General features: G+C 35.0%; 1 protein-coding gene across 1 annotated transcript in view; it reads right to left on the bottom strand.

Moving 5' to 3' along the window:
- Positions 1-24043, bottom strand: part of HDHD2 (haloacid dehalogenase like hydrolase domain containing 2) — a 40990-nt gene that overhangs the window by 3718 nt on the left and 13229 nt on the right. The window contains exons 3-6 of the mRNA XM_051969657.1: positions 21560-21768; positions 17463-17547; positions 5978-6194; positions 2321-2384 (exon numbers count right to left, since the gene is read on the bottom strand). Of these exons, the coding sequence (XP_051825617.1) occupies positions 2321-2384; positions 5978-6194; positions 17463-17547; positions 21560-21768 (575 nt within the window). The remainder of the gene's footprint in view (positions 1-2320; positions 2385-5977; positions 6195-17462; positions 17548-21559; positions 21769-24043) is intronic.

Here is a 24043-nt window from a genome sequence, read left to right as displayed (position 1 = left end):
TTACTTTAAAGACAGGGATGAAAAATGAATGTCTTTAAATTGGAAGCAAGAAAAATCACAATCACTGTATCCTCATTTGAAAAAATGGGAATCATTTTTGAATTAACGGCCTAGGATCATGGGATGAGAGACTGTATATAAAAATGTGAATTGTTACCTATTTATACTATTTGTTCTCACTTTCCAACCTACATTTTCCCACAATTCCTTGCTCTTTAAGAATCAACATTATGATATAGTGAGATAAAGACTTGAAAGAGTATAAAAGTGAGAGTGGAGGGAGAGAGAGAAAAATGGGGAGAGAGGGAAAAGAGACAGACAGAGAGAGGGAGGGGGGATACAGAGAGAAATAGGGGAGAGAGGGAAAAGAGATACACAGACACAGAGAGGGAGGGGGAAAGAAAGAAATAGGGGAGAGAGGGAAAAGAGACACAGACACAGAGAAGGAAATAGGAAGGGGAAGTGCGGGGGACAGGAGGAGGGGAGAGAAGACAGAGGCAGAGACTGGGGGGAGGGAAGAAAAGCTATGTTAGGATTCATGCCCTAAAGATTAGTATCTTTAACGATCAGGGGTATCCCAAAGCAGGATGGGCTAATGGGAGACCTAGTGGGCTCTTTCTCATTGGAAGTTTTCCAGCAAAGGCTAGGAAGCCACTGGTTGATAAGGTGTAGTTTGTTAGAATTCTTTTCAAGAATGACTACTGAGTTCTCCTACAGCTCTTAAGAATTTATGACAAGTTTTCAGGTGCAAGAGTGAACTTTTTCAAATCCTAAAATAGGAATCATTTAAGAGTATTGTTACTCTGTTGGTATTATCTTTGAGCTCCTCTGTAGTAAGCCACACGTAAAAGAAAGTTTACTTCAAATTACTTGATAACTTTAGGTTTCCCACTTATAGAGCCTGTCCAGTGAAGAACTGCAATAAGGTTATTTCAGGCCCTTTCAGTCAATCCTCAATTACAGGATCATGGGCTCCCAGGGCAAGAATGGTGTGGCTGCAAAGGTACAATAATTTGAATAAACAAACAAAATAAAATAGAGCACCAACTATCAGTTCACTACATAGGAAGGAAGACCTTGGAGAAGATCTGGGGCTACTATTATAAATAATCTATAAATTAATCTTAGATTAGTGAACAGCAGAGCAAAAATACATATCCCTGGCAAAATGGGGACTCTAAATATTGGAATGTATATGCAATGGCCTGAACACCATCTTGGACAAAACCCATTCTCACACTAAGGCCAACGTGACTTTCTCATGAGAATAATTTTTAGAGTCTATTGTTTCAAGACTTGTGTATTTTAAATCTTCTTTCAGCTGAACAGTCACATTAAATGGTTTTTATCACTTTATGGAGCTAGGATGGCAGTGGAAACATTAATCCATAGCCAGGCTTTGACGATAATTCTTTGACAGATTTTCTGGTTACTTTCTGCTAAATTCATTCTCAATACAATAGGCCATAGGATAAATTACTGGACTTCATCTACTGTCCACTTCTTCATCTACAAATGGCTCTTAGTCGATTATGTTCTTTGGAGGAAAACTGTATTTGAGAAATCAACACTTTTGTGATACCTTGGTCTCAAACATCTGAATTCCTACTGTTTCTCAAACTTTACTAATTATAATAAACTGAAAATAGGCAAAAAGAGGCTTTAGAAAATGTTATTAGGAATGCTGAATATTATATATTGGATGGTTTAAATGGCCAGATGCCAAATGTGATGGCTTTAACACACACATGCGCACACACACACACACTACAGGAACTAAAGGAATGATTATGTTGTCACTATATATTACAAAACATTGTAGTCAATGATGAACTGATCTAATCAATCTCAGATGGCATAGGAGATGTCCAGAAAGCACTTGTTTTGAATTCTATTTGTACAAAGGGGACTGCAGATCTCACAATTATCATTATAATGAAGCTTCTAGTAATATGAATATGGCCATAAATATAGGCCTTCCTTCCCTCTATAGACTTCTGCCTATTGGGAACTTCAGAGCACTTTACTTCCAATTGGAAGCATAAGGAAAACTAAGGTCTCCAGGAGGCTTTGCCATTTTTGCAGACAGATAGTTTTTGGATCCAGTGGTTTTTTCCCCCTATGGTATTTTTTTTTTTTGGTTATTTTTTTTAATATTTTATTTTATTTTATAATAACTTTATATTGACAGAACCCATGCCAGGGTAATTTTTTTTACAACATTATCCCTTGCATTCGCTTCTGTTCTGATTTTTCCCCTCCCTCCCTCCACCCCCTCCCCTATTGCCCAAGAGGACAGGCAGAAGTAAAAGATACATACCAGTCTTCACCAAGATACCTAGCATACCAATACTCTGAGCTCCACCTACATCATCTCTGCAGTCCTAGGAAACAAAATAGAATTAGTTTAATTACCAGTCAAGACACCAGCATTTACTTCCAAAAAGTCAACTTATAAAAACCACCCACAACCCATCAATTAGCATAAACATCACTATGACTCAGTGCACGTAGTTGTTTCTCTGAAGCTACAAATGAAATGAGGTACGACCTACATTTCACATATAATGACTTCTGTAATTCCATCACCTTCCATGAAAAGGAAGTGAAAAAGAGGTAAGACAAAGTAGTCTCCCAGCCGTGTCCTACCTGTCGGGGAAATGTCTGAAGATTAAAACAGGCATTAGAGTAGCCAAATTGTTATATGAAGCACAGAGAACATATTTATTGAACTTAAATGTTCTGTACTTTCAGAAATATATGCTACTTTTTACATTAAAGCAGAAAATGGATAAGACATTTTTTCCCATTTTTTTCCACTTCTAAAGATATGAAGCCAAAGTAATATAGTAGTCACTAATTGTGTTAGATTTTGAAAGCAGGTATTCTAGTGTACAGCCTTGAAATTCACATGATACATTTTCTATGAGAGGATAGAGACTCCTCCTGTGAAAATATTAAAATGCTCCTTTCCTGAGAATATTAAAACATAGGGCAAATAAACTTTTGCTTTTTAGGTGTAATTTAAATATAGTCCAATTCTAGAGATTAGGAATACTATAAAAAGGTGGCATCTAAAGGTGTCATCAGATTATGATTCTACAAATCCATAACAGAGAGCAGAATTCAGAAAAGGGAGGACTAGGAACTGAGAAAGTGAGAATAAAAATCTCAACTGTTCAAGTGACTTTGGAAAGCAATTTTATCCATATCCAATTATAGTGAGACAAAGTAATATAGAAATCAAAAAATGTGCTGACATCTGGTTTGAGTTTTATTCTGAATCACCTAAGTAAGATTGGGCAAGGAATTAGATCTTACTTGACTCAATTTCCTTATCTGTCATACATGAATGGAGGAATAGGGAAGAGTAGAATAAATGAACTCTAGAATTTCTTTCTTAAATTCTATGATTCAAAACTGGGCTAGTGCCACTTGCCACCGACATAACCAGGGTCCAATGAAGATGTGAATCCACAATGTCCTGGAAAGAACATTATCTAAAAGGACCTGGATTTAAGCTCTAAACTTGTCTTTTATACAATGAAATCAATGCCACATGTGTTACCTTCTTTATAAGATAATTATGAGCATAAAATGACAGTATATGTTGTATAAATATTTTGTAAACTATAAAGTATTGTGAAAGGATGTTCTATGCAGCAATTACATTTCCCTTTTTTGAACATAGCTCTAGTAGTGGTATCACTGAGTCCAGGAGTAACTATGATACAATAGTATTATATTTATCTTCTAGCCTATTGTATTGAGAGTTAATGAATTTAGCAAAAAATAACCTGAAAATCTTCAAAGAATCAGACTATGGATTAATATTTCCACTACCATCCTAAAGGATAGATCTGCTATTTGCTTAGTTACATGAAGCGAAAATAAGCTCATTTAATATGACTGTTCAACTGAAATTACTATACTTCAAGGATTTCTCCCTTTATTTCTCCCCTTTATAATGTAATTCAAAACTCTTAGGAGCTGGTCTTCAAAAACTGCTATGGCTGAAAAACCCTATCAATCATTGGGCTGCCAAATTCTAGGGATGGTGAGTTTCTCAGAACCCATGGATGCTGATACTTGGACAACAAGTAATTTGACAATAACTGGCCAAGCTTTTGCTCTGCTGCCTCTCTCAAGAGATTTCCTTTTAGGCTTAGATGAGAAAATGCAGGTAAAACACTTTGTTAAGCCATTAAATATTGGACAAACAACAGTTGTTATTCTTATTAAGAACCCAGGATCACTTCCATAAGAGACTTTCAAGTTTTAAAAATATATTTACATAATCCATCTTCTTCGGAGAAGTAGAAAGAATTTAAATGATTTAAATGTGTAAATTACTGCATGGTAAGGGAAGCAGCTAGGTGGCGCCATAGAGTACAGAATGTTGTCATAGCAGGGTGACTCTGGACAAGTCATCTAATCCTGCTTGCCTCAGTTTCCTCATTTGTAAAATGACTGGAAGGAAATGGTATACTAATATCTGCCAAGAAAATCCCAAGTGGGGTATGAAAAATTGGGCACGACTGAAAAATGACTCAGCAATAACATATTAACTGCTAAAATGTATACTGCCTTTAAAATTACAAACTACTTTACATAATACAACCGTGTGAAGTGCTATTATTTTTGTTTTAAAAATATGAAAAGTGAGGCTGAAAGAGGTGAATGTCTGACTTGTGCCTGAGCCCAAAGATAGCAAGTATCTAAAGCAGAATGAAAACTCATGCCCTCCTAACTCAAGTGTAGTACTTCAGTCACTAAGCACTAAACACTCTACTACATATGGAGTGTCTAGATTCATTTATTAAAGATGTAATTTTATTTCTTTCTATCAACAAAATCTATTTTCTCTCCTTCCTACTTTTCATAATTGGGGATGAGGCTGGGAGGTAGAAAGCACTTGTAACAAATATGCAAAATCAAGAAAAAATTAATTAGTTCCACTCTTGGTCATATCAAAAAAAAATATGTCCCAATCAGCCCTGCATTCACTATCGATGTCAGGGGGTAAGTAGTATGCTTCATGATGAGTCCTTTGAAGGCAAGGATGGTTTGTCACTGCACTATAAGAGTTCTTATGTCTTTCAAAGTTGTTTGAGTTTGAAATATTACACTGTATAACTTGTTCTCATGGTTCTGCTCACTTTACTCTGCATTACTTCATAAAGATCTTCTAAATTTTTTAAACCATCCCTTTCATTATTTCTGACAGGATAATAATATTCCATGCTACTATAAATTTTTTGACCATTCCCCAATTGATAAATAGCCTCTTTTCTTTGTTGTTCTCAGCTACTATAAAAAGAACTGCTATAAACTTTTTGTACCTATGGGTCCTTTAACTCTTTTTAAAAAATTTTTTGAATATATCGCTAGGAGTGGTATCATTAAGTCAAAGAGCATATACAATTAGTAACTTTGTCATTTTCCTCTTATTAATTTTGTCAATTTGATGGGTATGTGAGATGGAGCTTCAATGTGCATTTTTTTAAATTATTAGTGACCTGGAACATTTTTTCATATGGCTTTTGATAACCTGAATTTCTTCCTTAGAAAAATGTCTGTTCGTATCTTTTGACTATTTATCAACTGGAAATCAATGACTGGTAATTATATAATTTTGAAGGCTTATAATAAAGAAGTTAAAAAATATATATTATATATAAATATGTCAAATACACACACACACACACACACACATGCTTCACCATTTTCTTTGGAATTATTAGAAACCTTCAAAACTTAGGTTCCAAAAATCATCTATCAAGATAACAACTACTCTGAGTCTTTACATTTTAAAATTTACATTATTCTTACATTTAATTTTATATCATTTTAATTATGCCAACAATTTGAATTATTACTCTACATATAAGGCCAGTGGTAACACCTGCATTCCTAAAGTAGCTATTCTAAACCAGTTCACTAGGTATGATGAAACAGTTGTGGAACATTTACTTACATCTCCAATCATAATGACTTCGTCTGGTGTACAATCAATGCCACGCAAAGCTTCCAGAAAAAATTTTCCCTCTGGCTTCCCCACCACTATGGCTTTGGTGTCTGTAGCATACTCCAAACCAGTAACAAATGGGCCAGGTCCCAGGGCTAAGCCATCTTTCCTCTTATAATATCTGGCTTTATGTATTGCTATAAAAGGAGCACCATTCAATAATAACCTAAAAAGAGAAGAAAAAAATGCAAACTGACTTTAAGAGACTGAGAGGGATGTTAACTTTAGACAATGATTTTTCTCACTTAAATACATAATTTCTTCTTATCATTTAACATCTTTTTGTCTGTTTAATGAACATACAAAGACTTTAATGGAAAAGATTGCCATGAATTACAATTATGATGATTCAACCTTTTATCCTTAGTGGCTTCAGACAACTGAATTACATCACCAAAGAAAGATAACTCAAGGAATAAAGTTTATTTACTTACTTACCAAGGAGGATCAGGAATCTCTTTGTAAGTTAATATAATTTTTCTTGCTTTAGTTAAATTGTCAACTAAGTTTTTCTTTCACATGATAGTTCAGCATTTCTTCTTATTCAAAATATTTTAAAATGCTTTAAGAAAAAAAATTCATTTTCTGATCCCAAGTTTAATTCTTATTTCTTTTTGCATCTTATTATTTTTTTAATCCTATAATTGCTAATATTATAGTAGTAACATTATATGCCATTTGTATATTTTTTTAGGGCTGAATTTGCTATTTAAAGTTACAATTTTCTACTCTGATTACCATTTGGATACATAAGATGATAGAGGACTCTATTACCAGTTTGATAGTCAAATCCTACACTAAACCAAAGATCCTATGTACCAATACTGAGGTGAAAAACTGCAACTGAACAAGTGCACTCAGATATGGTTTCCCCATCCCCTAATGGTAACAGTAAACAGACTTCTGAGCAATCACATTCATATACTGTGTAAGAGGGGAGAAGAACTTGATTTCTTAACTAGCTTTTAACCAGTATAATTCCACTAGTCTAAGTTATTTTGAGACATTTACTTATATTAAAATATTTCCTAAGCTCACTATTTAAAAACTCATCACATCTTTCTCTTAACAATTTCTAGTAATTAAGCACTCAACTATCAAACTGCTAAATTATTTTTGTCAGTGGTCTCAAGACTACCTTCCTGTGGGAGATGCAGAATTCGGACCTTTGTGATTAAATATTTCATTAAGTAAAAACCAATACTGGGCTATTACCATGCCCAAGTGTTAGTTAAAATGTACCACATTACTACAGATGACTCACAGCACAAGAAAGATCCTTTCCTACTACTCAAATTCAATCACTGATATTAACAGAAATTTATTTCTTAGGAGAGGTTCTATGATCCAATTGTTTAAAAGTCTAACAAAGCCATTGTGCTTGCCTTAAAGAACCACAGCTAATGGACAAATCACCTCCTAGTGTCCTTCACTAGACATATCCCCACCCCCATCCCCATTTCCCATTCATTTGCTTCTGTGCTGGGGAACTGGATTTCTTTATGCAACAGACCTCAAAAGTGCATTCCATTTATATAGCTAAACTAAAAACATTTGATTTACTTAGTAAATATTTTATCATATATTAACTGGGAAAAGGGCTTGTAAGTTTGATTGATGTGTGTACTTAATTCCCAGACAGTATTTCAGTGCCTTCCCTGGAAGGGGTGAAATTGTGGGTTGCTCTATACTACTCTAAATGGGAATTGGGCCTATACTAGACTGCAGGATGTACAAATCTCTCAGTGAAATGGTTCCTGCTCCTATCAATCTTTCTTATAGTATATATTTTGTTATATGTACACAGATGCAGTTAGAATGGATTAGAAACTAAACCTTATCCAGGAAATTAATGAACAGATCTTTAATATAAAACAAATATTCACATGTACATCACAGTACTTAACGTGGTTCTAAGGTAATATTAAGGTTGCTTTTGCAATTGGTACGGATCTACCACAGAAAACCTGAGATTTCCTGCCAAACTGTAAGCCTTTTTGGAACACAAAGAGAAAAGGTGGATTAAAGCAACCCTGACTTAAAAGTCTACACTAGAAGATAACATGCAAAGACCTGGAAAAATTCATTGTTATTGTCTTGAGGAAATTTAAAACCAAAAAAATACTAATGATCTAGAGCAGGGTTAGCTGCTTTGGTACCAAGAGTTAAACATGTTGTTGTTGCGGTTGTTTTTAACATATTTTAAATAAAATTTTATTGTATTTAAAAATTTAAAAACCATTCTTGGCTCATAAGCAGGCAAGCTGGTTTGCCAAATCCTGATTTGGAAGAAAAATAAACTAAAATTCAAAAGAAGGTCACAAAAACTAGGATCATTAAAAATGAAGGGAAAAAAAGCTAAAGAGAAATAGAGATTCAAACTAATTTTAGAGCTGAAAGGAAATTAAATAGATATCTTCCTTCAACTCCTTAACTTTAAAAAAAAAAAAAAAAGAGGTCTAAGGAAGTTAAGAAACATGTTAACTTTTCTGTCACTGATTAAGGGCCAACACAGAGCTAGAACATTCAGGTCTCTACACCCAATCCTTGGTTTTTTCCATTACAGTGGAAAATAGAACCAGGTTACAAATATCAGAGGAGGTCTGATCCTAAAAGTTATTGCAATTAATTAAGTAGGAAAGCAATATGGATAGATCTCTGCCTTGAAAACTTACTCCAGTCATCTGTGAAGGAGGAACTATGTGGAAAATGAATTGGAAGGCAAAAGGGGGTTAAGGCAAGATGACCAATTAAGAGACTACTGTCACTGTCAGACTGAGGGGTGATGAGGGCCTCGGTCAGGACAGTGGCCATTTGAATAGCAAGAAGAGATGGATGCAAAAGGTGTTATGGAGGTACAAACTACAAGATGTAGCAAATGATTGGATTACATGCAAGTGAGTTAGATGGCAAGTATGACAGTGAAGTTGTGAACCTGACATCAGAAGGATGGTTCAACAGAAGTGGGTAACTTTGGAAGAGGCATGGGTTTGGGCCATTTTAGGGTTCTCAGGGATTGAATTTAAGAGCATGGAACCACAGTTCCCAATTTTATTTTCTGTTAAGTTTGTTTCAAAAAGTTGATAAAATTGACTAAAGACTGAACCTACCTACTTAATTGAGAATCTAGCTCCTCTGCTCTGCAACTTAAAGAAATTTCAACTTGTCCTTATGTAGTCAATAAGAAAAATAAAAGGTATAAAATACATATACAAGATTCTCTTTGGGAAAAATCTATCTTAATTAAATTTTTTTTCAATTTCTGTTTCTTTACACTCTCAATTCTTTATCTTCTAATATAGCATTTTGACACAACATAAAGTCACCTTAAGTATATCTCATAGTTCATGGTGGAGTTTTCCCTCCACCTCCAGTTTTCTGTCACATTTCTGCCTTCTAATAATTTTGGTAGAACCATGTTAGCAGACTGTTTAAAAAAAAAAAAAGGATCTGTACAATATTTTATTTCATCTTTTTATTCTGCTTTAACATCAAGATTTTATAACTGTATGGCTATGTATACATATATTGTATTTAACATATACTTTAACATATTTAACATGTATTGGTCTACCTGCCATCTGGGGAAAGGGGTAGGGGAAGGAGAGAAAAAGTTGGAACGGAAATTTTTGCAAAGGTCAATGCTGAAAAATTAACCATACATATATCTTGTAAATAAAAACCTATAATTAAAAAAAAAGAAAGAAAATGAGTCTAAAGAAAAATAAAGAAAATTTAAAAAATCAAGATTTTATTAGTTCTGTTTATTTTTTTCCCCACTGTAAAAGAAAAAAATACTCTTAAAGCAAATATGCTGTCAAGAAAAATAAATACTCCAACTTGCCATGTCCAAACATTTTGAATCCATCAGCTTCTTCATCATTATTGGATTGTCATTTTCATCTTTGGCACAGTTAATGTCACTTAATTGATCAGAGTTCTCAAGGTCTCTTTCTTTATAATGTTATTGTATAAATTATTCTTCTAATTCTGCATACTTTTTTTCACATTAGTTCACAAAGGTTTTCCCAGTTTCTTCTGAAACTATCCATTTTAACATTTCTTGTAGTATATTAACATTCAATTCTGTTCATATTCTATAATTTGAGAAATTCCCCAATTAGTAGACATTAAAACTGCTATATTTCTGTGTGCTTTATTTTTCATTTCTCTAATTACTAATGATTTGGAGCATTTTTTTCATATAGATTTTCTTTTGAAAAATGCCTGTTCTTGTTCCTATCCTTTGACCACTTAATTATTGAGAAATGGCAATTAGTCTCATAAATTTTAATCAGTTCCTTATATGTCCTCGATCAGAGAAATTTGCTGCAAAAGATTTTTTTCCTAATTGTTTGTAATTTTAAAATTAGAATTTTAACTACACTGGTGTTATTTGTGCCGAAAATTTCAAATTTTATATAATCATTGTCTATATTACCTCTCTGTGAACCTGTATTACTTGTTTGGTCATGAACTTTCCCCTCCTCCATAAGTCCAAAAGGTAATTTCTTCTTTATTCCCCTAACTCATGTCACTTTTCATGGATAAGTTATTTATAAATTTGTAGTTTATCTTGTTATATGCTATGAGATGTTAGCGTATACCTAATTTCTGCCAGATTGCTTTCCTATATTCCTCAGTAGCATTTGTCAAATATTGAGTCATTACCCAGGTAAGTAAGGTCTTTGGGTTTATTAAAGTCTTTGCTACTTAGAAAATGCTTCATTACTTTTAGGCACACATATCCGCTGAAAACTTCTGGCTATTTTGAAACAAATAGTGTGAAACACAACTTGAAATTAAGCTATAACTTGAGCAACTGCTAAAATTGCTAACTAACAATTTTTAGCAGCATACTATATTTAATCGAAACGAGAGACAAATACAAAACATCAAGCAATCAAACTGAACTGACATAATAGATTAAGCTGAAAAACATCATAGGAAGACCACACTCATTTCAACATAATTTTGTGGTAGTGTGTTCTCAAAAAAGTGCACAAGAATGTTCCCATTATCACACTGCCATCAAACAGTAGACCACAGGCAGAAGTAATCTGACAAAAGAGGAGAAAATGGATTATAGCATGCTCTTTTTTTTTGCTTTTGTTTATAAACGACAGTTTGGGGCTTGTTTCCAATATAATTATACCTACCCTAACCCTCCAACATTCCTCCATTCCATTACCTTCCTCTGGGAGGGCTCTCTACTCTTCCCCAGCATACATGCCCCTACTCTCCTAGAACACATCACAGTGCCTCCCTTGAACAACCATGGAATAAGAGCTAAGTGAGAAAGGACTAAAAGCTCAGGCTTCTCCCTTTTCTTTTAGGGTGGGACACAGTGAGTAAAAAGATGAACAAGAGTGAACTGATGGTTCCAGATTGCAGATCTCACTCACATTACCTTTCCCTACCAAACCTACCCCTCTTCCGGATGATCAAGGGTACCACCATCCTTTCAGTTACTCAGGTTTATCACCTCTGTGTTATCTTCTCTTCACTGCCTCTTAGTCTATTCAATAGGTGGACAAAACTTCTCATTTACACCACTGTATTTCTCACATTTGTTCACTCCTTCACTCACAGAGCCCCTATCCTAATTCAGGCCTCATCACTTCTCACCTAGACTACTGCAAATGGTCTTTCTGCCTCAAGACTCTCCCTTCTCTTATACATTCACAGCTGCCAAAATAATTTTCCTAAGGCTGGGATCTGATTATGTCATTCCCCCCCTACTCAAAAAATTCTACATATAGAATGTATTTCATTTCAGTTCTATCTCATCCTTTTATAATGTCTAAATTTAAGATTTGTTATTTATATAATTATTAGCACAGCATACTAAAGTACTTAAGGAAATATGCATATATTATTTTTTTTTTACTTGTTGGAGTATGATTTAAACAATTTTGAAAAATCATTGCCATGTTAATAAATGCAACTGCTTACTGAGAAGGCTGTTGGAGGTATTTTAATTTTGAGTGAAGATAATTTTGAGTGGAATTAAAAAGAGAAGATAAAAAAGAAACTGTATTAAATTCAAAACAAGTAGTTTTACCTTTGTATGCCTAAAATGGCTGACTACTAGGTAACAACAAATTTCTTACATAAAATTTCTTTTATTTAACTCTGTGAAGTCAGATCCAATCACTGGGACATTAATTTGGGGCAGTAAGAATTGCCTTAATAGTGTTTCAAAATCATTTCAGATGCAGCAGTCATGGCAATGAATTGCTTGGAAATTTGATTCAGTTCTATCTAGTATATAATATTTAAATCTGCACATCAAGTTCTTCTAAATGCACAAACTGATGGGATACTTAAGAAGCTCAAGCTCTTTATAATGTTAAACACATTTCCCATCTCTAAAGTGTTTTATTTTCATGATAATAGGCTTTAATTAAGAAGAAACTATTTCAAGGACTGAGTGGCATTCAACATTTAGAAAAAACAAAACCAAAAAATATTTCTCGTTTATGTGCTACTACCAAGTTTTCTGGCATTCCTAATGGCCAGGGCCTTCGAGGCTTAGAAATAAAGAATGAGTCTCCTTCAGGAATTCAGTAATAGCTATAGCCTGTATTGCTGGCTTTGTTCCAGCTCTCTATCTCTTTTTCTTAAGGGAGTACATTAGAGCAATTTAACTCCCTACCTATTCTCTGATCCCCAGGGACTGCTAGCAGAGAATGGCTTCAACAATTATTCAAAGTGGACTTTAATAAATTAGCACATTTCTAAAAATGAATTTTTACACATTTAAATGTGTAATCACTGTCGGATGATATCTTGATGAAGACACCTATAATTAAGAATATTAAAAAATGCTTAAGTTTTACACAGGAAACTATTTTCACAACTCCAGAAAAAAGCCTTTAAGTTTTCCCCCTCCAGTTTGTTTTTGAGAGTTTAACTTTTTTGAATTTTAAAAATGTTAAAATCTGAGGTAATTTATTTTCATAGATTATGTTATCTCTTCTAATTTTCAAAAACTCATTTCATTCAAATATCTGATCTATCAAAGAGAATAACAAATTTTTGCTTAATGTCTGCAAAGTGGGTTCTAACAAAATTGTTAGAAGGCAGGAATGTGGCAGAAAGCTGGAGGTGGATGAACAAAGACATATACTGAGATATACCTCGGACAACTGTGTATTTTACCAAAATGCTATATTAGAAGATGAAGAGTTGAGAATGTAAAGGAACAGAAAGAGGAAAAAAAAATTAACAAGATTAAGATAGATTTTTCCCAAAGAAAAGTTTGTACATTTATTTTATATCTATTATTTCCCTTGGTGACTACATACGAATAAGCTCAGACATCTTTACAGCAAGCAATCTTTAAGTAAAGATGCAGAAGAGCTTTCAAGTACAGAAACTGAACTCCCAATTAAATAGCAAGTCTTTAGTCAGCTTTATCAAGCATTTTGAAAGGTAAACTTAACCCACAATAGAAAACAATGTTGGAAATTATGATTCATGTCCTTAAATTCAATACCAGATGGCCATGAAATCAAGAATTTAGAGCTCCTCAAGCCCATTTCTATTTAGAAATGACCTCACAAAAAGTTTGCTATTATTTTTTTTTGTTTTGTTTTAAATCAGTTTCCCCCAGAAAGAATTATTTTGTGGCTCAAGACAGACAATGAATTGCTCAAAGAAACCTCCTCATTTTTTAAAAAAAGAAAAAAAGAGAACATTCTTCTCTTTTGAAATATTAAATAGGAAAAGCTGGATGGAATGGAAACTTACAATCCATTAAGAAATGCTCTCTATGACTCTTATGTAGTAGTTAGAAGTTTATACAAACTAATATTGAATCAAATCCATTCTTTATAACTGGCTCATCTTCTTCCCTCTGATTTCCATCTACCTAAAAGCCTACAATCTTGGTTCTTTAAGAACAATTAGTTGCATATGAGAGAGAGAGAGAGAGAGAAAGAGAGAGAGAGAGAGAGAGAGAGAGAGAGAGAGAGAGAGAGAGAGAGAGAGAATGTGTGTGTGTGTGTGTGTGTGTAGAAATGTATTCGGATTACTCTATGTATATGTATGTATAGATGTAAGTATAAGTGTGTGTGTGTGGTCCGTGGAAGGATGTGAATGTATATGGGGAGGTGAGGTGTGTGAGTGTATATGTATATATTTTTAAAATATATCTATGCTTAACTATAGCCTGCTTAGGGGAGGTGAAAGGAATGAAAGGGGGGGAAAAGAATAAAGTAAAAAAGTACGCAGCAGAAAACAAAAGAACAACCAGAAGGAAGCAAAGAAAAGATAGAAGCTCATGAATAAAATTTCTTCTACAATTATATATCTTGAACTGGAAATTTATTGTCATATATTTTGAATCCTCCCTGATGATCTACTGGGCACATGGCAATCTTCTGTTCTGTTCTGTTTTGTTTTCCTTTTCTGTCTTTCTATTTTCTATTCTTTAAAAAAAAAAAAAAGAATAATTAGCTTCTCTTAATTCTGCTTAAATATCTTAAGACAAATATACAGCAATTTACAAATACACTTTTAAATACAGAGAGAGGTCTACCCACTAAATACACAGTAAATAAGATCCACTATAATTTATAAGGCTGGAAGGAGCATGTGTCCAAAGGTAACATGCCTCTAGGGCTAGTTTTTAAGGCAGAAAAGCAATGAGATTTAGCACCTAATTCTGATTCTCATAATCAACCTGAATAGTAATTTAACTAATCAGCAGCTCATTTTAAGTGTCTATATTTGCCACACACAATTCAAATAACTGCAGTCATTTGTTGGGAGGCATATTCTCTATGGAAACATCAATATGCAAAGAAGGGCAAGACCTCCGATTCTTGCTGTTAACTCTCTACACAGCTGTTAAGTGCATTTGTGAAATTCGAGTTGACCCTATAAGTGCACTGTAATGCTTTAAAATGTAGCGTTTTAAAAATCAATATCATTGGAAAAGTGTACTAATTAGACAGCATCCAAGCAATTAGAAAGTCAGTATTAAGTCAAGATACATTTTTATTACCATGAGGCTACCATGCAGCTAAGAACACAGACCACCCATTTCCTATTAAAGATGTCCTTCCCAAGTTGCAGGCTAAAATCAATCAATACCTTCTCCTTGAATTTAGTGGTTAAAGAGTTGAATAAAAAATAGCTGGGCTAAGTCTGATTCTGAAGGAAGAAATAAAGTGCTAAGGCCCAGGTTAGTGTAGTTGGAGGTGTCTGGAGGTAAATGGTAGGTAGGGTAATCTCTAAGCAGCTGAAGTAGAGGAACCCCTAAGGAAGCCCAGCAGGACGACCTTGCGAATGAACTAAAGACAGCTTTCCCCAGTGTGGGGTATGACCAAAATAGGCAAGTGGCAAACAGGGAACACCAGGCTACTCTTGTTAAACAAAGGATCCTTCCCGTAGCAGGGAAAGGACAAATGGTGAGTGGATGCAGAACAGCCAAAATGGCCAGAATGGTTCAGCTGACCCCTCTTTTTCCCTCACATAATCAGAAAAACTGCAGCCTGAGGAATCTCCAAAAACCCAGGAGAGCAATAGAGGCAAAGGGAATAGGTGACTTCCTCTTTTCCTGAGTCTGGGACTATCAAGCCATCAAGCAAATAAGCAGGTATTATCAAGCACCTACCTACCCCATGGCATGTTTTTGGGTATCAGAAATACAGACAAAAATCAAACAGTCCAACTCTGAGGTTCTGACAATGTAGCCTGGGAAAACAATGAGCATATGTAAAGTAGATACAAAAGGATGGCAGGGGTGGGGTAGGGGAGACTCTGGCAGTTGGGAGATCAGCCAACCTCTTGATTTGGGTCTTAAAGCCCTCTAAAAAAGGAGGGGAGAGGGAAGAAGAGAGAAGGCATTCTAGGGATGACCAGAGACAGGAGGTGGAGTGTTGTGTTTGAGGAACAGTAAAAAAGCTAGTGTGGCTGTACCTACATTCATGAAGCAGGATTGGCAAGGTAGACTGGGTCTAAGTTGTGAAGGGCATTAAGTAACTCGGTAATTTAGTCAGTCGGTCAACAAACATTTAAGGGCTTCCAATGCACCACCCACTGTGCTAAGCATGGGGATATAAAGAGAGGGAAAGAAAAAAGTCCAGTTAGTAGCAGGTGATTATAATTCTCTAGGTAAAAAGGTGATAAGGTTATGGGCTGGGGAATAGTTGTGTGAATGAAGAGAATAAGATGAGGTGAGTGCAATCATAACTGCTATAAAAAGGCAAGACTACTACTGATTTTTGAAGTATTTTGCTTATTAGTGACATGATTTTTTTATAGCATTAGATAAAGATAAAAAATTTACTGTTCCATTTTGGAACATTATTAAATTAGTTCACATTCTCCCCAGTAAGCATTCTTAACCACTAGTTTGAAATGAATTTATTACTGGCTTGCCAAATGAAGTAAGGATAAGGTTTGAATCCTATGACTGATGGCTTCTAGTTTATGTGACCAGGGCCAAATTGGCTAAGCTTTCTTAGTTTCTCAGTTTCTTAATCTGTAAAATGGAGAAAATATCTGTAGTCATCACCGGGTTGCTATAAGAACCAAATGAGAATATGTCTAATAATACTTTGCACATTTTAAAGTGTTATACTAATAATGCAGATGTCCTGAGAAACCACATTATTGTCCATTTTTTCTTTCAGAAGGAACACAAAAAATAGGAAATAAACCAAACAACCAAAAACTTGCAACATATATCATTAGCTCCATTTGCACTTTTAGTAGTTATCTACTTTTTTTGCATTTCACACCTGAAATCCTGTATTGATCAGGGTCACTATTTTTGGTGTCTTCTGCATGGCAAGGATTGCTACATACAGCAAAGGCTTTTAATTAGTGTCAAATGATAAGCCACAAAATGTTAGGCCACAAAAAGTAAATCAAATTCTCAGGATTAACGCCAAACAACAGTTACTGAGGTTACAAAGAAATTAATCTAAAACACAACCAAACATATCTATTTCTTCATAGTAGTGGATTCCATTTGGGGAAAAACCTTTTTTCAATTCAATCTATTATTAGTTCATTAAACTAGGTGCTGTTCATCCTAAGAAATAAGCTCAGTAGAGAATCACAGGAGGGTAAAAATAAAGGCTAAAAGTATTTTAGTCAATTTTATTCGAAGCTGTGACTTCATTGGATACTATGAAACACAGGGGAGGAATGGACTTAGCCTACCTAGCTCAAAAACACTGCCTGATTTGGAAGAACTTAAAACATCAAAAAAATCCACCTCCACAATGAGCACAGTATTTAACATGCAAAATATTCTTAACAAATGTAAGGCTATGGATAGAAGCCGGTGATGGAAACTCAATTACTAGATTACTGTTATCAGAGAAAGAGGGGGGAAAAAGGACAGCAATTCCTGAGATGATTTTCTACAAAAGCTGAAAAGGAATCAGTTTAAGAATTTTTATTAAAGACTCACCGGAATGCCTCATTTAGAACTTGATAATTAAAATGTTCTGGTGCCAATCCTATGACTACAGCGTTAGGATCATTTACTGGTATTCCTGGAAAGGTAAAAAGTAGAATTGTTGAAATTAGCAATGAAAAATGAATTGTATATTTTCTACTTTTATAACTACTTTATTTCAAACATATATAAACTCCCATTTTAGTCATACAATGACTTGAAGTGAAATGGACTTGAGAAGTATAGATCCTGATGCTCTACTTTATTCAATTATTCACTCATTCATTCATTCATTCATTTTCTGAAACTATACCTTAGAAGAACAAGCATTAATTATTTTTTTGAATGGCAAGAAAGGGAGTTTTTTTTAAGCAACTAAAAAGCACAATAAACTCTTTTCTGCTCTTTTTGAAACAGAATACAGGCAAACAAAACTTAGAAGCAACAACCTGCTGCTATGAAACAAGTAATTTCCAACTTCAAAAAACTTCACTGATTGTAAGAAAGAACAGCAGCTAAGACTTAGCTAACAGATCAATATCAACTGATGAGAAATTAAAAACTCAACGAGCAAGATAAATTGGATTCTCTAATTGATATAGCTAAGGCTAGCCCATTTGCAATAAATATGCAGTACATTGTAACCTGAATACAGTTTTTTTGCATAATCCCAAACACAGTTTTGGTTCTCCAAGTGTCACATTTTTTGCAATAGACTTCCACCTAGGATTTCTACATTCTACATTCAATCTTACTTGCATAATAATGCCAGATTAATCTTCCTAATGAGTAAATTTAGTCACATACTTTTCTACTCAAAAACTTTGACTCCCGGAAAGGGACCCACATGTATAAAAATGTTTAGCAGCCCTTTTCGTAGTGGCAAGAAACTGGAAACTGAGGGGATGCCCATTAGTTGGAGAATGGCTAAATAAGTTATGGTATATGAATGTTATGGAATATTATTGTTCTGTAAGAAACGATCAGCAGGATAATTAGGGAGAAGCCTGGAGAACTTATATGAATTGATGCTAAGTGAAATGAGCAGAACCAGATCATTATACACAACAACAGAAGATTACATGATGATCAATTCATGGATGTGGCTCTTTTCAACAATGAGATGATTCAGATCTTATGGGGGGCGGGGGAGGAGAGCACCTCGTTATCCACATTTCTCTTAGTGTGTCATAAGTATTTCTCATGGACACAGTTCTGACGAAATTTTTCCTTCTGTCCCATGGCCATGGATCCTTATAGGCCAGATGCCCATGGGGGAGTTCTTCTGTTACAGCCACTCTATAGTTTGCTTCCATGTAAGAAAACTTAACACTTGTGAAATCACAGCTACACGAGGGACTGAAATTGGTCCTTTAAGGGTTTAAAAAGCTTGTAGCCTGTGCTTGAGAGGGTTGATGAAGTTTTTTCCTTGGTACTAGATTTTCAGTACAATCTCTCAAGTCATTGACTCATTCACTATAAGGCTGGGGATCTTTTTTTTTTTTTTTTTTTTTTTGTGAAGAAGAAATATTATTCACTTCCATGAAACCTTAAGATTACAAGGTAGGATTGGAGGGCAAGAGAGGCAGAGGAAAGAGTTGCCACACTGTAACAAAACTTCTGAGATGTGGAAGATGAGAGAACTTTATCACAGGCCACATTTCTTTTGCTATGGGAACCCTAAGAAGCCACAGAAAAGGGTGTCTGGGCCAGCAGGATCCCTGCCTGAGAGTCGCCAATTCTACTCAACAGGCTGGCAACTACTACCATTGGGCATTTGTTTTTCCTTTCCAAATTTTTAACTCACTGATTTCTATTCATCTTTGATATTCACTGTGGCCCAGAAAGAGCAAGATTTGGCTGAACTGCAAAATTGTTGTACAAATATAGGCAGTTTAATTATTCAGTGTTTCATAAGCAAAGAGTTGGTTATCTTGGATCCTGGCTGTTCTGCTCTCTGTAGCTGTCTTGCCACTAATTTTTCCATGAAGAAATAAGAGAACTAGAGTAAACAGAATTTAACATGCATTTATTAAGACCCTATCCACTATGTGTAAGATACCAGGGTAGGTCCTAGGAAAATTAAAGAGTTCTTCCTGAAAAATAGGAGCTTACTTTCCAGGAGGGGAATAAAACATATCATCCAAGCATAATACAAGATAGAGAGTAAAAAGATGCAAAGAAAAGTTAAAAAACCAAAACTCTAGAAAGATATTAATAATGAGAGAACATTAAGACTGGGTGTGCGGGGGATCAAAGAAGGCTTCTCTGCAGAAGGAGCATCTCCTGGATCAAAAGTTCTAGTTTTCTTATTTTTTCAGAATACTCCCTCTACTAAACCCTTCTTCACTGCTTTATATGAGCACGAAGGTGACCCTGGCCAAAGCTATGCTAGTGAAGTACCAATTTGGGAAGACTGATCCACCAGGAAGCTTTAGAGTTCAGACTGGCAAAGGAAGATGTGTGTCAGTTCCTCAAAGACCCCCCCAGCCAAGCTCAGAGAGGCCCACCACTAGCTGGCTGAAATGAACACAATTTTCAGTGACAGAAATTCACAAAGGTGACCTGTTATTGTTGTTGTTTGTCCTTTATTTCAAAAAGGACCAATGACATCACAGGATGAAGTCTTTGATTTCTGTGTGAATTAAGTGAAGCAGAGTTGTACAAAGGCTCACTCTCACTTCCAGAGTCGCTGAAGTCCAGTGGCAGGAGAAAGGGCAAGATGGCTGGCCACAGCTGGGATGCCAGGGGTAATGCTGGCATCTTCCGTGGCTGACCCAGCTCTAAGTGCTTCACGTGCCTGAACACCACTGAAACAAACCATTCTCACCTGCCCATCCTGCCAGGGGAAGTCTGCACATGATTGGGGCAGATATCGCCCAGCTCACTGAAAGGTCTGAGGCCGTCACTTACGCGCCACCTGATTTCACCTGTCTGCATAAATGGTTTACTGAGATGTGGTCACTGAGTTTTTTGAGTCACAGGTGAGAGGTGGGTGACAGATGGATACCAAAGGTAGATGAACAAGCCTGAAAAGGAATCAGCAGGCCCTCACCCTGACAGAGCTTATCCCCCCTGAATATCCCATATAATGCTGGAGATCCCCTACCAAGATGAGGGAGAAATAGCCAGATCTCTGAAATCAAGGCTCCCTGAAGTGATAACTCTAATTTAGTAGTATCATTCCTATTATCACCAATAATCATTAAAATTTTAGCAAGAAAGCAGCTAAAACCTTTGGCCATGTTTGGGATTGTTGTGCATGAGTTATCTATATTATCCTTATACCCTATTAGAAGAGATGCTTAGGCATTTTCCCGTTCCTATGGTAATATCTTAATAAAGCAAGACCATCTGCAGTATTCTTGTCCATTTAGTATAATAATATAGCATAGTGTTGGACCAGAAGGTATCTTAAGGTTTGTTTCAGACTTAGGAATACATGAATGCATTTCAATATCACCTCTATATTGGAAACTTCCAATTTTCATCAGATAAAGACAAAAGGGAAAAGCCTAATAAAAATGAGAAAATTTATTTTCTGGTCTTTTAATGAAATTGGAAGTATAAATATACAGACTTATACGGTGATTTCAAATTATCTTTAAAAATTGTCCATATTTTGTGACTGTTGATTTTTACATTTCTTTCTGTATAGTATCATTTTGCCTCCTATATAATGTGTAAATGTGTAATGTGTAATGTGTAAAAGGAAACAAGGAGGCAAGATCATCAACATAAAAATAAAGTTCCACATCCAAAGCAAAATTGTCTAAATAACAAAGGAGAGGCCATAAAAATGATGAAAAGACAAGCTAAAATCCTATGTCATAGGATAGGAAGAAGTGGCAAGGAGATTGTAATCTAGGTATTGAATCACCATGAAAAGCTTATAAAATAGGAGATTAGACTAAAACATCACCAGGAACACCAGCTATTTCAATGTTAAATTGTTAGAAGAAAATCAGGGGAAAAGACCTTTTTTTTCCCCCAGGAGCAAACATGCATAAACACACACATATAACACGCATAAACACACACATATTACACGCATAAACACCTCCCTCCCCCCTCCCCCCCCTTCCTCTCACACTCTAAATTTCCCATACCTTCAAAATCTGGTAGTGCTCGATCATCAATCAGCAACATGGGCCTAACTTGTTTCTCCTGCACTAGGTTTCTGGCTGCTGTCAGAGAAGTGAATATCTCATGCTCAGCAACATCAAAATTCATTTTTCTCAGTCTCTCTAACAATTCTGCCTTGCTCTCTTTGGTTGTATTTGTCACAAACCTAATGGCAACAGGAGCAGTACGTAACCTAGAAAAAAGAAAATGCTGGTGTTAATGGAGTAATTACCTAAAAAAGAAAAAAACACAGCTTAACAAATAGAATTGTACTGGGTTCCTATAATAATAAGCATTCTGTTTTTCATATAATAAGACCTAAGATGATATTTTCTGAATGAAAAAGCTCATTTTATTATTACTTAAACAAGTTCCTCTGACCTTCTGTGTCTGACCCAGCTCTAAGTGCTCCATGTGCCTGCTTCAGCTGCCTTCACAGTCACTGAAACAAACTGTTCTCACCTGCCCATCCTGCCAGGGGAAGTCTGCACAAGATTGGGTCAGATAATGCCCAGCTCACTGAAAAGTCTGAGGCCATCAGTTAGGTGCCACCTGGTTTAACCTGTCTGCATAAATGGTTTAACCCTACAACTTCAAGGATCAGCAAAGTTATATCCCATAAAGTTATATCCATCCATCTGTGCTTCAGTGATACTCCCATATTTAACTTAACTGCATCTTATTTACCATAGGGTTTAAATTTTAAAAAGAAAGAAAAGAAGTAAAGAAAAAACCAAGGGTGACAGCAATTACATTCAAAATCCCACCACAGGTGACTTCAGAAAGAAAAGGGAATCAGAATCAGAGGCATAAGGGAAGATGCCTGAAGGTCATCTAGCTCAGTTCCTCATTTTATATATTAGGAAACTGAGGCACAGAGTAGATAACTGACTTGTTTGAGATTGTAACGCTAATGATGAGAAGAATGTGGAATTTGAACATGCCATACTTCTTATGGCAGGATTTTTGCTGTGAAACTTGAAGAATATAAAGTTCTTCTTTTCATGTACTATAAATTTTCCTCAGGCACTTAGACCAGTTTAACAACAATAACAATCACAGCAGAAAAACATCAGAAACTAACAAGCAATAGCATATTTTCTGGTTTACAAAGCATTTTATATGTTATCTCATTTGTAGTCAAGTCTAGAAAGCTATCACTACCTCAGCAGTTGAGGTAAAACATTCCATTTTTAGAGGCCAAAATGCCTAAATTATGCTTTTATTCTGGTTACATGATGTTATGGCGTGTATTATTCTTGAGACAGTAAGGTAAGAAGCTAAGCTTTCAGATGACTTTAAGTTTCAGAATCAAAGTGAATCTCTGGCTCCTGTTAAAAGAAAATTTAAAACATATTTTTAAAATAATTATGCTTTTGGATATAATTAATTCACATACTTTTTAAGTCTCAGAAACTTAAAATACTGGGGTAGGAAAGAGAGAGAGAAACTTGGAAATAAAGAGAATGAGAGGAGAAGGGGGAGAAAGAGTGAATTTACCCAAAGGACACTACACCAAATTTATTTTATTAAATAATTCACTCTTTCTTGGAAATATAATTGTCCATGTGGCAGGTTTTCTGCAAAACACATTAACTTTGGTGTATTTCCTTTCAAAAAAATTGATTACCTCAACAAAACTATTATCCTAAAAATGAACATGTGTAAGTACTGAAATAGTCACATCATTTTTAATGAGTTTTCACTTTTATTTTTACTACTCCCCCACCTTCCCTTTGACTATTTGTTACTATAGAAACGAAAACTGGCAGTGCTGCTATTGAGGATTTTTTTCTTTGGAATGGAAATGTGCCAGTCCTAGTATCAGAGCGATTTGCAGGTCCCTGCATCTCTGGGATCAAAGACTCATAGCTTACACACCTATTTAGAGAAGTCATTATTTAAAATAGCCAAATATATTAACAAAATTTTCCTCTTCTTCTCATTAATTACAAATTAATTTGTTATTCTACAAATTAAGCTTTTAAGTTAAAAAAAAAATAAACAGAGGTTCTACTCAGAAGCAACACTGCCTGCTAATCAAAAGAACTTGTTTTGTTTCAAAGTCGGTAGCCCATGTTCATAATTACAAGTTACATCTCTTTTACTATTTCTCCACACTGCTTTGATAAGACTTTTTGTTTTCAACTCCCCATCTGTAAAGTGGAAAAGCTAACACTTTGACCTATCCCTTCCTTTGAATTTCTATGGTACTTTATATTCCTGATCTATATCAAAGAATGAAAATGTTATCATTTTAACAGTGATTCCCAAACTTTCAAATTATGAGTAATCCCTTTTAGTGTCTTTTGCAGATTCTCAGAAATTATCTTCAATTGATTGATATAATACATAACAGCAAGAAATTGCTATGAATTCATGCAATATGTTGAAATGAACCTATTGTATGACAACAGTAATCTAGATACAATAGAAAAATATCATATACATATATATGTACATATATA

The sequence above is a fragment of the Antechinus flavipes genome, chromosome 1 (assembly GCF_016432865.1).
Source record: "Antechinus flavipes isolate AdamAnt ecotype Samford, QLD, Australia chromosome 1, AdamAnt_v2, whole genome shotgun sequence".
In the NCBI taxonomy this organism is placed as follows: Eukaryota; Metazoa; Chordata; class Mammalia; order Dasyuromorphia; family Dasyuridae; genus Antechinus; species Antechinus flavipes.
Note: the sequence above shows the minus strand (reverse complement) of the source record. Positions and strands in the feature narration are given on the sequence as shown.